Source organism: Narcine bancroftii, chromosome 1, assembly GCF_036971445.1.
Source record: "Narcine bancroftii isolate sNarBan1 chromosome 1, sNarBan1.hap1, whole genome shotgun sequence".
NCBI lineage: Eukaryota > Metazoa > Chordata > Chondrichthyes > Torpediniformes > Narcinidae > Narcine > Narcine bancroftii.
The window spans coordinates 400,872,743-400,887,957 of NC_091469.1; the positions used below are offsets into that span (position 1 = coordinate 400,872,743).

General features: G+C 38.7%; 1 protein-coding gene across 5 annotated transcripts in view; it reads right to left on the reverse strand.

Moving 5' to 3' along the window:
* Window positions 1-15,215, reverse strand: part of agmo (alkylglycerol monooxygenase) — a 414,609-nt gene that overhangs the window by 111,793 nt on the left and 287,601 nt on the right. For 4 of the 5 annotated variants that reach the window (XM_069913754.1, XM_069913755.1, XM_069913758.1 and 1 more), the window contains 2 exons: window positions 14,518-14,583; window positions 4,634-4,713 (listed from right to left, as the gene is read on the reverse strand). In XM_069913754.1, the coding sequence (XP_069769855.1) occupies window positions 4,634-4,713; window positions 14,518-14,583 (146 nt within the window). The remainder of the gene's footprint in view (window positions 1-4,633; window positions 4,714-14,517; window positions 14,584-15,215) is intronic. The other variant, XM_069913757.1, reaches the window with a different exon arrangement.

Sequence of the window (15,215 nt, forward strand, 5' to 3'; positions counted from 1 at the left end):
CTTCAAAAGCAAGAAAAAGCAGAGTTGGACAGGATGGAAAGCCTGAACATGATTCAGAAGATAGATGAGCCAACAGAGTGGGTGAGTTCATTTGTCATAATGGACAAAAAGAATGGAAAGCTTAGTATTTGCTTGAATCCAAGAGATCTAAACAGAGCAATAGAGAAAGAACACTTTAAGCTTCTGACATGCGAATAAATCATGTCAAAGTTTGCAAATGCAAAGTTTTTCAGCAGGTTAGATGCATCAATAGGATTTTGGCAGTTAAAATTGGATGAAGCAAGTTCAAGACTATGCACGTTGAATAGTCCATTTGGCAGATACAGATTCCAAAGGTGACCATTTGGAATTGCCTCAGCTCCTGAAGTGTATCACAAAACTATCCATATGCTCTATGAGCACCCTGGACGGGGTTGATACCTCAATGGATGACATCATAATGTGGTGAACCATGAAAATTGAGTATGATGAGAGACTAAGGAGTGATGGAAGCAACAAGGAAAGCAAACCTGAAGTTGAATCGAGAGGAATGTCAGCTCGGGTGACAGAACTAACATTTATAGAAGATATTTTTGGCATCAGACCAGATCCAAGAAAGGTGTCTGCCATTGGGAACATGCCAAAGCCAAAATGCAAAAAGGACGTACAGAGGTTTAATGGAATAGTCAACTATATGGGTAAATTCATATCCAACCTCAGAAAAAATGGCTCCATTGAGAAGATGAACAGAAAAGAACATTGAATGGGAGTGGGATCATGAGCATGAAAAGTCATGGAGCGAACTAAAGAAACAGCTCATAGAGGAACCAGTTCTGAGGTTTTACGACCCAGAGAAACCCATCAAGATATCATCAGATGCATCATATAGTGGGTTCAGTACAGTTCTTCTGCAAAAATATGATGATTGACAACTCAATGCATATGAATTACGCTCAATGACAGATGTGGAGACGCAATATGCTAAAATTGAAAAGGGGCTGCTCAGCATCACATACGCCTGTGAAAGATTTCATCAATTTGTGTCAGGACAAGCAATCAGTGTAGAGACTGACCATAAGCCCTTGATTGCATTGTTCCAAAAGCCATTTAATGAATGTCCACTTAGAATACAAAGAATGATGATTAGACTGCAATGCTATACACTGAATGTGGCGTACACTCCGGGTCTACAGCTATTGACACAAGAGAGCCCACAAACACAAAAATGGAAGAAGACGTGAACGCCTTTGAGACATGATCAGAAGTGCTCTGCCCATATTAGATACAAAAATGGAGCTCATAAAGTCAGAGTCAAAAATGAAACACTGAGACAACTGAGAAGAAGCATCTTGGATGGATGGCCCAACATGAAGCAGGGCATTTCAGAGTACTGGAACTGCAGGGCTGAACTATCAGTGGTTGAAGACATCATCTACAAAGAAAGAAAAATCCTTATCCAAAGAGTCTGAGTAAAGAGATGCTAAAAAGGATCCATGGAAGGCATCTCAGAATCGAAAAGTATAAGAAAAGAGCACGAAAGGTGATGGACTGGCCAATAATCAACAGTTATATAACAAATGAAGTGTCAATCTGTACAATATGCTGGAAATATCAAGCAAACAATCCTGCAGAACCACTAAAGCCACACCCAGCACCATATAGAGCTTACCAGAATGTAGTGTTACAAGCCCAGAGGACCTCAAAACCCAGCAGAAATAGATGTTCACCAAGATAAATGGTTACTTAAAGAAAAGTTGTTTTTAATTACATTTAAACATGAAAACAGAACCACACTTTAACTTATCACTATTGATTTATCTAACCTAACTTAACCCCCTTCTAATTCTAAGTGCACGTGTATGTAATGTGTGTGTAAGTTAGAAAAGTTATTTGATTCACAGTCTAATCTCACTTCTCATTCCTCCAAGTTCACTGGTTGAAGGCAATTCTTATACTGTGCACAGAATTTAATATTTATAATGTTCACCAGGCTTTTGTGCTTGAAAGGCATATGGTTACTGCTCAGGAAGCTTCTTGTCGGTTTTCAGAGAGAGATTTGTTGTTCCAGTACATCCACAACTGATTTACTTCCATCAATCACTTCAGTGCCTTGCTGACGAAACTTGCCTCGTCAGGGTTCTCCAGATGATAACCCCTTTCTTTCAGGTCATCAGAGTTCCTTTTTGTTTCTTTTTTCCAAGTGAAACATTAGACAGCCAGACCTCTCCTCTTGCATGAACCTCAAGGGCTTTCACCAGGCTGAACTAAGAACTCACAGCCCATCTTCCAAATGGGGTTTTCCACAAGCTTGCCAGCTTGTCCTGTTCCAGTCCCAGCTGCTGTAGCTGGTTGTAACACTATAGAACTGATCTTTGTCTCTCTCTCTCTCACTTAGAGAAAAACCTGTTTGACTCTCTCTGATTGCAAAACCACATGACCCTCTTAGAATAGCAAGTTCCCTTCCAGACAATATGCGGCTCCAACAAGATTTTTCATCTGTTGTCTTTTTGTAAACAACAATCCATTAGTAAAGTCTCTTGGGCACTCTCCAAAGCTCTTGCAAAGGCTGTGGGGCAGATATGTCTAGCATTAGCAGAGCTCCAGTATTTCAAATAAGATCTGTTTTAAAGTGTTTGTATGTGACCCACACTAACAAACCTTTCCTATTTTATCTCCCACAGACATATCTGTACACTCTGTCACAGTTGGCACTGACCTATTTGAATGTCAAGGGAAGGACTATCTTGTAGTCACAGACTATTACTCCCTGTATCCAGAGGTGTGTAGACTGAATACCACCACTCTAGATGCTGTAATAATAGGTATGAAAGCCATATTGTCCAGACATGGCATGGCAAACAAAGTCTTCACAGACTATGGACCCTAGTTTTGCAATTTAAAATTTTGCCATTTTGCCAAAGAGTGGGACTTAGTGCACACCATGTCAAGTCCTCATTTTCCACAGTCCAATGGTCTAGTGGAAAAATCAGTATAGACAGTGAAAAGACTGATGTACAAGGCAAAAGACAGTGGTACAGACTTCTACCAGTGCATGGTAGTTTATTGCATAATCCCACTCAAGTGTGGTATGTCATCAGAACAACTCTTTAAGAGACGTAGGCTAAGATCAAACCTACCCATTCAGAAGAACCTCCTAAAAACAAAAGAGGGAGAAATTGAGGAAGTTCAGAGAACAACAAAAAGAGAACCAAAAGTATTACTTTGACAGAGGAATGAAAAACCTACCGGAACTCTACACTGGTGACCAAGTAAGGTTAAAAGACAAAACAAAACAAACTCAGAAGGGAACTGTCCTTAGTGAAGTCCAACCAAGATCATACATCATTCAGACAGATGAAGGTGCTGTTCTGTGAAGATATCGTCGAGATCTTAAAATGCTATCACCTGGGCAGCTTCCAGCCAATAAGGTGCTGTCCCGCCATAGTCTTCCTTTTCGGGTGCATGGGGATAATGGATCATTCCTTGAAGAGCTGCCTGTAATTACTGCACCAGACAAGAAGAAAAACATATCCAATAAGACAACACTCAAGCTGGGATGTTGGAATGTCCACACAATGATGACTTAATGTGACAAAAACCTCAAGGATATTGAAGATGTGGGGAAAACAGCGGTCATTAACAATGATCCACTAAGGCACAAGGCAGATAGAGTTACACTACAAGAAACACATTTGGCAGATTCAGGTACATTGAAGGAAAGGGACTATACATTTTTCTTGCAGGGAAAGAACCAAGATGAGCCACGTGAGCATGGAATAAGTTTTGATGTTATCAACTTCGTGTTGCAAATGGTGGAAACACCAGAAAATGTATCAGAATGACTTATGACTCTCCGCCTACACACCAGTCATGGTCCAGTATCTCTCGTCAGTGTATAAGCCCCTACCTTGAACTCCACCTCGGAGGCAGAAGACATGTTCAGTTTCATTTTTTTTAAATTTTACGAAAAAGCATAAGCCATATTTATCTAAATATAAAGTGCTAATATAAAAATATACAAAAGTAAGACACATAAGAAATTCTGTTTCATATAAACTAAATATCAATGAAGCAAAAGAAAGGAAATAATCAAGTAATCATTTAATCAGAACATGTGGTTAACTGAAAAAGATAACACAGAATAAATTGATACAATACTACAAATTCAACACCTTCCCTTCTGAAGTCTGAGGTTTATTCAGGGGTGTGCTAAGAGTGGGAAAGGAACTGTCTTTCAATCTGGTGGTGCATGATCTCACATACATGAATCTTATTTCTGAATGAACCATCACAGAAATAAAATAATGATGCCCTGGTTAACTGATATTAGTTTGTAACTTAGCCCTCTAAATTAACTGTTTTATTTGCATATTTACCAGTACAAACACATGGGTTGACTTGCAGAATAGCACACACAACATATATTTTCCTTGTACCTCAGTAGATGTGACAATAAATAAACCTGTTAATACTGATCTCGTCACAACTTCCAGGCTAAACTAAGTCCTAAAACTAAGATGTCTTCATGTATGTCGACCCTCACATTAAAATATCCTTCTGTTTACAACAAGTTCAGCAGAATAATGTGAAAACTTAAATCGAAATTGATCACTAATTACAGAGTAAATGTTTACTCCCAATTAATGACACATACCTGCGTCCAGAGGGGTTCAAAAGTATTAATCGGGTGAGTTAAACCATAGATGACCTTTTTGTTCTCTGGTTCAAAGGTACCTGTTCAATCAAAGAAAAATAAGAATGAGAGAGGAGAATGTTATAATCTGAATGCATGCATCAGACTGCCTGATTCTGTACACAGGACAAGAAAAAAATATTTAGATTGAAGACTAATTGTTCTACAGAAGTCATAAAATCGGGACTGCTCGGGGATGGGTCAGTCTGGATTTTCTGGATTGTCAGGGCGTACTTTTATAATTCAAATTTAAGGGGGAATAAAGTAGAGATGAACAGGTAAATTTTGACAGTTTATTCATCAAAATGAGCAGTTTTTAAGAAAAATAAAGTCAATACTTCACAAAAATATACACATAAATGCTTTTCGTTGCAAAAAAAGGGGCACGTAACGCTTGAAGTTCTGTTTAAAAATGAACATTGTGATAAGACTACCCCTATTAAACTTGGTCACTTGTTGCAGCTGTACATCTGTGGCACTTATGCATGCATGCACGCACACACACAAAAGCCCGCTACATTTAAAAAGTTTGAGAGGCCAGATTCTCGGATGTTCCGGATTTCTGGCATCTGGACTTTTAGACTTCTTCTCATGAACTTGGAGTCCTTTGGCACTGTTGCAATCTAATGTATGTTAGTTGAGAACTGTGAGGGACTTGTGCAAATACACATTGTACAAATCTGGAACAGCACAAAAACTGCAATATGCAACAATATCAGTGATTTTTCTTTGAAATAAGGATGCATGGCAACAGAATTCCAATGTATACAGGTTACAATCATGCTTAATGGCTTTTTCATTGCTTCTTCCACTTCTGGAAAGCACACAAGGAAAACAGGTTTTGTTCTGGTATTCAGGTGAACAGTGTGGTGGGAGGGGGTTAAGGGTGGAAAGGTGGCCTCCACCCTTCTCCCATTGTTAAAATTGTAGCAAGTGGTGTAGTGAATAAAACACAACAGAAGTTGTCTGTGAGCTGAACCAGCAGAACTGTTTATTGGAATCTTCGCAGGAGTTTAATAATTACCGTTGGAGTACTACCACTATCACCCAACCTCTGAAGTCACACACCTCCCGGAGCATTTTTGTGCCCCCCGGCCACTGGGAACTCCTGATCCTGTGAGAGTCCACAACTATGGATGCCAGTTCATTAAAGGAGTGGTGTGGTTCACCACAAGATCTTCTTAAATATAATTAAGAAATATAATTAATATGAATGATAAAGGAGATGATCAAGTACCTTGGAGTTCGCTTAACTAGGGAACTATCATGTACACTCAACATCTCTCCACTTGTCAGGAAGGTGCCACAGAGACTGCACTTCCTGAGAAGACAGAAATGGGCAAGGCTACCAGCCACCATTACATCAGCCTTCTACAGTAGCTCAATTGAGAGCGTCCTGGCCAGCTGTATCACAGGGTGGTAAAGTGCTAAGGAGAAATGGATCAGAGCTCAATCCACATAACCATGAGTTTCAGAGCAAATCACTGGAGTCTCCCTCCACTGCCCCCCTCACCCCATTCAAAATTATCCACCATGATTGTTGTCTGAAGAAGTCACGCAAAATCATTTTTAAAAGATATTTAATTTTAAATATTTCCATACATGTAGAATAAAACAGTAAATGTTTAAGTTTAAGAAAATTTCATTAATTATATGATGGTTATAACCCCTCCCATACTCTCCCTCCCCAGACCCTTCACTCACAAAAATTTAAAGAATATGTAGTAATAAAAAGAAAATGAAAGACAGCATCATGGACTGCTCAGAGAATCACTTACAACACACAGGACTCCAGCAAGGTTTATATGATCAATTTAGGGAAGAAGATGAACACAGGTCTTGAGAGGCTGGAAGAATACCCCTATATTTTTATTTATATATGCACACACCTAAATTTTGGATTTATGGGCTCCACAATTTCAAAAAATATAAACCATATTTATTTCTCAAGTTATTTGCGATTTTCTCCAAGGGGATACAGCTTTGAATTTCTGAATTTCATCTTCCCGTACCTAAATTTGAATCTGATTTCCAAGTAATACATTTCCTTGCCACCTCTAGTTCTATTTTAACAAATTTCATTTGATATATTGATAGCTTTAATTTGGGTCTTGTTCCTTTGATATTTCCCAATAGAAATAAATCTGGATTCTGTGGAAATACAGTGCCTGTAACTTGTTCTAAAAAAAAATCCTAAATCCACCCTGAAAGGCTGTGCCTTGGGACAAGATAAAGTTGAATGTAAGAAAGTACTTAGCTCTTCATCACACCTAAAACATCTGATTTTATTCTATTCAATTCTTGTGGCATCAAGTATAGCTGATGTAAAAAAATTCTATTGAACTAATCTATATCTGACATTAATTTTTGTCATACAATGTCACCTTTGCCCATCAATTGTAATATTCAAATCTAACTTCCATTTTTTTTCTCGATTTTTTTCTGGAATTTAACAGTTCATTTGCAATAAAGGGTATATTGCAGAAGTAAATGTCTTACTATTTCCTCTCCTAATAAGAGTTTCCTCCTCACTACAAGCAGATAACAGCATCGCTGGACCTAACCTTTCCCTCAGATATCTTCTCCATTGAAAATAACAGAAAAGAGTATTGTCAGCTATTCTGTATTTATTCCTTAATTGTTCAAATGACATCAATTGAACTTCTTCATAACAATCTTCAATATTTTTAATACCTTTACTCAACGAAATACTTAAAAATCAATTGTCCTTTGAAAAAAAAGGTTCAAACTGTTTTTGATTCAGTCAACTTAGGCGATATACTTCCTTTTATTGCAATTTCATCACTTATCTTGTTCCAAATAGTAATCAAATGTTTTAACAATGGTGTTTCTTTAACACCAGTTAATGATTTTGAACTTCATGTATATATAAATTCCTCTGCTAATCTCTCTCTTATTTTATCCAATTCTATTTTAACTCACATCATTATTTTCTACTCCTTCAAAAAAAGAAGAAAGAAATCTCATTTGTTAATAATTCTTAAAATTAGGAAGATGTAGGCCTCGCAGCTCATAATTCCAGGTTAATCTATCTATACAAATTCTTGACATTTTTCCTTTCCAAAGACATTTCTGCGCAATATCATTCAGGACACCTTCCACTCTGCACACAGCATCTTTCAGCTGCTCCTATTGGGAAAGAGATACAGGAGTATGAGTGGCAGCACCACCAGGCTGAGCAGCAGCATCTGCCCAAGGGCCATGAGAATGTTGAACCATCTGAGACTCTCATATTCATTAAACAATATTTATTTATTTATTAGTATTGATGAACTACTTGTCCTGCATATGTATTGGCTGTCTGTATAGGTAGTAAGTCTGGTTGTCTATCTGCCTATTTTGCACTGAGGACTAGAGAACGCTGCTTCATCGGGTTGTACTTGTACTTTCAGATAACAATAAATTTGACTTGAATATTGAGAAATATTTTGGTTATCATCATTTTATTTCATAGCTCTTATTTTCTTTTGCTTCAGCAAAGTCCCTTGATGGAGGAGTCAGGTGATGGAATAGTGGCCGGAAGGAGAATACCAGCCCTCTCCAGAAAAGGAGGAAAATAAGTAAAGAAAAAGCAAAGCCCCAGACACACAAATCACAACAAATAAAAAATAAAGGTGTGGAGAAGATGGCACCTAAGAAAGAAAAGCCAAAAAAAGGAAAGAAAAGAAGAAAGAAAGACGCCAGAAGAAAAGGTGAAGGGCTTACCTGCATGAAAAAGCAGGGACCTGCTGTGGACAGAGGAGTTTGCTCCCCGAGGTTAGTGGAGACCCTGCAGGGTTGTGATCCACTAACCACAAGACTGCAAAAATGGCTCACGGAGCCAAACAGGGGTGCACAACTGCGCACGACAAGGACAACACCGATGGGAGGGGGGACCAGCTGTGGAGTGAAACTCCACACCACGCACAGCTGAGAGAGACCCGACAGCAGGGTTCCCAGCTGGAAGATAAAGAAAACAATGGGAACGGGAGGGGTGAGAATGAAAAAAGGAAACTAGAGACACAACAGGTAACCAACCCAGAAGAGGACCAACATCAAGACACCATGGAAAAAAAATACTCAACAAACTGAGACAAGCAGCTAAACAAGAAAGTCAGAAGAGACACATACATCAAAGAAGAGAAATAGAAGACACAAATCCAAGAGCAGACACAGAAGAAGAAGGAGAGCACCAAGCTCTGCACAGAGGAATAGGAGGTAAAATGAATGGACAGTACATAGATTAAAAAAAAATTCCAGAACAAATGAAAGCATTAAAAGAATGGCTGACACTAGAATTTAGTGAAATTAAAAGAAAAATGAAAAGTACAGAAGAAAAAGTGAGTAGAATAGAGCTGGTCATAACAGATGTAGGGAAAAGATTAGAAAATGTGGAAGAACATGTAATGGCGGTAGAAATGGAAGTGAACGACTTAAAAAGAAAATTGGAAGTAAGTGACAAAAAAGCAAAGTCCCTTGATATTTTTCACTTCATTTATAGATGATAAGTAGTTGTTACAAATAGATACAAATGGTTGTTATGGCTTCAATCAAGTAGCACATTTAAGAGAAGAATCAACCATGATTCAGGTTGTTGAAGTGGTTAATGGCAGACAAAAGTGAACACTGAAAAGACCAACGAACAGGTGGATGAAGAAGCCAACGGGTTTTGAGAAGTATTTTGAAAGAGAAACAAAGGTAAAGATAAGCAGTACATAGTGTAAGAGTCAAGTTCCAAGAATTACAAGAAGCTGTAATTCATGAATATTCAAAAAGTTGTTGGCTTGAAAGCCCTCTCCAAACCAATTAGAAAAATCAAGATTTTAATGGCACACTAACTGGACTGGAATTATTTGAAATTCTTTGACTTATATGGAAGAGGGTATTGAATCTTATCGGTAGAACTTGGCTTTAACAGGAAGTAGTATTGTTACGAGCCCAAAACCTAGCAGCAATAGATATACACCAAAATAAATGGTTACTTAACCAAAAGTTGGTTTTAATTATCTTTAAACACGAAAACAGGTTCAAATAACTTATTACTATTAGCTTAACTAACCTAACTTAACCCCCTTCTAATTCTAAGCTCATGTGTATGTAAGTTCAGAAAAATTCTTTGATTCACAGTCCAATCTCAGTTCTCATTCCTTCATGTTTACTCGCTGCAGGCAATTCTTATACTGTGCACAGAATTTAACATTTATGAAATTCATCAGGCTTTGATGCTTGAAAGGTAAATGGTTGCCATTCAGGAAGGTTCTTGTCAGTTTTCAGAGAGAGATTTGTTGTTCGCTGAACACCCAGAACTCATTCCTTGTAACCAGTCACTTCAGTGTCATACCGAAGAAACTTGCCCCATCAGGGTTTTCAAGATGATAATCTCTTTCTTTCAGGTCACCACCGAGTTCTTTTTTGTTTCTCTTATGTCAAGTGAAACATTAGACAGCCAGTCCTCTCCTCTTGTATGAACCACAAAGGCTTTGACCAGGCTGAACAAAGCAGTCCCAACCCATCTTCCAAATGGGGTTTTGCCACAAGCTTGCCAGCTTGTCCTGTTCCAGTCCCAGCTGCTGCTGCTGATTGTAAAACTGCAGAACTGATCTCCCTCTTTCTCTCCCTCTCATAAAAAGCCTGTTTTACTCTTTCTGATTGCTAAACCACATGACCCTCTACGAAAGTAAGCTTGCGGCAAATATAAAAACCGACTGCAAAAGCTTTTATAAATATGTCAAGAGGAAAAGACTGGTGAAATCCAGAGTAGGTCCCTTGCAGTCGGAATCAGGGGAATATATAATGGGGAATAAGGAAATGGCAGACCAATTAAATTCTTACTTTAGTTCTGTTTTTACAAGAGAGGATACAAATAACCTCCCAAGGATGTTGGGAAACATAGAGACTAATGCAAGGGAGGAACTGAACGAAATCAGTATCTCTAAGGACATGGTCTTGGGGAAATTGATGGGATTGAAGGCAGATAAATCCCAAGGGCCTGACAATCTACATCCTAGGGTACTCAAGGAAATGGCCATTCAGATAGCAGATGCTTTAAGAATTATTTTCCAGAACTCGATAGACTCAGGATCAGTACCCATGGATTGGAGGGTAGCTAATGTTACCCCACTATTTAAAAAGGGGGGTAGAGAAAAAGCGGGGAATTATAGGCCGGTGAGCCTTACATCAGTAGTGGGCAAAATGATGGAATCCATTATTAAGGATGTAATAGCGGAGCATATGACTAGCAGAGAAGGGAATCGGACGGAGTCAACATGGATTTACAAAAGGTAAATCGTGCTTGACAAATCTATTGGAATTCTTTGAGATGGTGACAGGTTAAATAGATGGGGGAGAGCCAGTGGATGTGGTGTACCTGGACTTCCAAAAGGCCTTCGATAAGGTCCTGCATAAATGACTGGCTTCCAGAATCAAGGCTCATGGAATTGGGGGCAAAGTATTGATGTGGATTGAGAACTGGCTGGCAGGAAGAAGACAGAGAGTTGGGATAAATGGCTTGTTATCTGAGTGGCAGGCAGTGACCAGTGGGGTGCCACAGAGATCTGTACTGGGACCCCAGCTGTGCACAATTTACATTAATGATCTGGATGAGGTGATTGGATGTAATATCTCCAAATTTGCAGATGACACTAAGCTAGGAGGGGTTGTGTGCACGGAAGAGGGGGTCAGGAAGCTCCAGTGTGATTTGGATAAATTGAGGGACTGGGCAGATACATGGCATATGCACTACAATGTGGATAAATGTGAGGTTATCCACTTTGGTAATACAAACCGGAGGGCAGATTACTATTTGAATGGCAATAGATTAAGAGATGGGGAAGTGCAGAGAGACCTAGGGGTACTTGTACACCAGTCTCTGAAGACGAGCATGCAGGTATAGCAGGTGGTTAAAAAGGCAAATGGTATGTTGGCCTTCATATCAAGAGGGTTTGAGTATAGGAATAAGGATACCTTACTGCAGCTGTACAAGGCCTTGGTGAGACCACACCTGGAGTATTGTGTGCAGTTTTGGTCACCTTATCTAAGGAAGGATGTTCTTGCAATGGAGGGAGTGCAGAGGCGATTCACCAGGCAGATACCTGGAATGGCAGGGATGACTTATGAGGAAAGATTGCACAAATTGGGATTGTACTCACTGGAGTTTAGAAGATTGAGAGGGGATCTCATAGAGACATATAAAATTCTGGCAGGACTGGACAGAATGGATGCAGATGTGATGTTCCCAATGATGGGAAAATCCAGAACCCGGGGCCATGGTTTGAGGATAATAGGCAAACCATTTAGGACCGAGATGAGGAGGAATTTCTTTACCCAGAGGGTGGTGAATCTGTGGAATTCATTGCCACAGAGGGCAGTAGAGGCAGATTCATTAAATATATTTAAGAGGGAATTCGATATATTTCTTCAGTATAAAGGTATTAAAGGTTACGGAGAGAAGGCGGGGACGGGGTACTGAACTTTAAGATCAGCCATGATCTCAATGAATGGCGGAGCAGGCTTGAAGGGTCGAATGACCTACTCCTGCTCCTATCTTCTATGTTTTCTATGTCTATTTTTTTTTCTATGTTTTTTTTTATAACAGCAAGTTCCACTCCTGACAGCCTGCGGCTCCAACATGTTCTTTCATCTGTTGCTTTTTCGTAAACAACAATCCATTAATGAAGTTTCTTGGGCACTTTCCAAAGCTTTTACAAAGGCTCTTGGAGCCAGACTGTCTATCTTCAATATTTTAAATAAGATCTGTTCTAAAGTGTATATGTGTGTGTGTGTGTGTGTGTGTGTGTGTGTGTGTTTGTGTGTGTGTATATAAATTAATGAAGAAAAAAGAGAAAAGAAAATAATAAAAATTAAAAAAATTCAAACCCCTGCTTAACAGCTTTTCCAGATGCTATATCTGATTAATATGAAAAGAAAACAAAGGTAGAAAATAAAAGTCGGATAATTTAAATACATTGTGATCAAATTATAAAGTAAGAAAATGAGTCATTAATAACCCTAGAACATCTGAAATCTTATATCTGAATTATTAATTGAATAACAAATCTTTTCCATATTCAAACAGGACATGATTTCATGCAATCACTGGTCATGAGTAGGTGGGGCAGTATCCTTTCATTTAAGCCAAATCGCACGCCTCGGCAAAAGAGTGGTAAAAGGGATAGCATGACTCTGAACCAAGATTAACAACAACTACTAATAAAATAGAACAATAATAACAATATTAAAAAAGCGTTACTTGAACACAAGCACTGTGATACCACAACACTTGATCTGAATACTATCTGAATTCGATTTGTACTGTATTTTCAAACTAGGCAACTGAAACCACAGAGAGTGAAACCATGGATAAGGGGGGGCGGGTGAGGGGCGGAACCAGTGTATTTTTATATTTCATGCACTTGGGAAGCTGTCAAACACTTTTGTTTTCCTGAGCTCTTGATCTCTGCTTGTAAAAAGATTTTCAAAACCTCAGTGCCTGGATACCAAAAGGGTCTATCAGGGGAAAATTGTGAAGGGACAGCTATGTCTACAGAGAATAAATTACCCACACAATGAGTCTCAGCCACATGCTCTTCATTTTATTGAAAAATTTAACACATCTTCAACTAATTATGATTCTACAATAAAGTAATCAAACTAAGTCTTGCCTTGCGTTAAGTTAGGATTGACTAATACAGTAAAAGTTCAAAAGATAAAAAATGTCATTGTATATCATAGGACCTGATACAGAGCAGAGAGAATCAAAAAGAAAGCAGGCAAACAACTAAATCGTGAAGATGCTTGAGGCTCAATATTTCTGTTCTTCCTGTCTCTGCAAAGTTAATCCATTAAAAAGCCCAATTTTGAATCGGCTTCCTGAAGTTTCTTTAAGGACAGCAGGTTAAGTTGAAGACTCAGAAGTTCAGGGTGAAACATATGTGCCTCATGTTTCATGCACTGCTGACCACTTTAATTAAGATCCAACAAATTACATTGAACCTGATTTGAAGGGCTCTTCATACATATTCAGGGCAGGCATCCAATGCATCCAAATGTCCTCTGCTTTCCAGATAAAACTGAATCAGGGAACCTCATGACTCCAAATCTATTTCTCCAAAAAAATAATCAACACCAAAATAGTCTTCGTTTCTTTCCTTTAAAATTCACATTTCTCATGAAAACTGTCCAAAAACACGTCACAGTTACATGCAAAATGTTGGATACCAAAAATCTTCCCAAAATTATAAACAGGTGAACTTAAAAATGACATGCACAGTACAGTTATCATTTTATTTCTATGTGTAATTGTATTACTTTTGTCTTAACTTTCATTTATTATTCATTATGCATTAATTCTCTTACTTTCAATTTGTTCCATGTGAGGGCCTTGTGTAAAGTAGAACCTTTGACTGGACAATGTTGATTTAACAGATCTGGTTCCTATGTGGCTAAGTAAAAAAACCAGTGACTCTGTCTGTTGCTTTACCACTGCTCTTGAAATTCAATGGGAATGTCCCTTGTGAGAAAGTTCCCTGATAATGTATTCATATCCATTCTCTGTTTTTTTTCAAGGTTTGGAACATATAATCAACTGAATTGGGATACAGGAAGCAGTTTACAAGGGTCTTCACAGAAGCTGGCTGCACATGAATGCCAGAAGCTCATTATTCGTTATGGCCCATATGAGTTTTCAGAAAGAGAAATGTTTTTCTAAGGTTGTTGTTTTTCACTGCCTGAAGTGTTGCTGCATTTAAGCAAACACCTTTGAATTGAGTAACTCACCAATCAATGTCTTCACACACTGGCTAATTGAACAAAATTGCATTCATTCACTATTCTAGCCTCTGACTCACCAAAGATCCGGTCCCAAATGATTAAAGTTCCACCATAGTTCTTGTCAATGCAGTACAGGTTTCTCCCTAAAGAACAGCAAAAAATATAAAATTTATTTTTGGAATACTTTGGCTCATGGATTATTTTCAGATAATGATAAAAACATCTCACAGCATGACAGAAAAAAAAATCACTGTTTAAATATGTTGTGATTTAAAATCAGCACACATTCTTTAAAAATGGTCAGGGGCTGAACGAAACAAGAAATAGTATTCTGCAATCTTGTTACTCCAGGATCAGATGCTGGTCCCATAGCATTATTTCTCTTTTCTATTCCATGGTTCGCGTAGTGTCAGTGCAACACGTTTACAGCATCAGCGATTGGACCAGAGTTTGCATCCCATGGTGTCCTTTAAGGAGTTTGTATGTTCTCTTCATGTCTGCATTGGTTTTCCCCGGGTTCTCCCATTTTCACCCACCGTTTAAAATGTACCGGGGGGTTAGGTTCTTTTCTTTGGCTTGGCTTCGCGGATGAAGATTTATGGAGGGGGTAAAAAGTCCACGTCAGCTGCAGGCTCGTTTGTGGCTGACAAGTCCGATGCGGGACAGGCAGACACGATTGCAGCGGTTGCAAGGGAAAATTGGTTGGTTGGGGTTGGGTGTTGGGTTTTTCCTCCTTTGCCTTTTGTCAGTGAGGTGGGCTCTGCGGTCTTCTTCA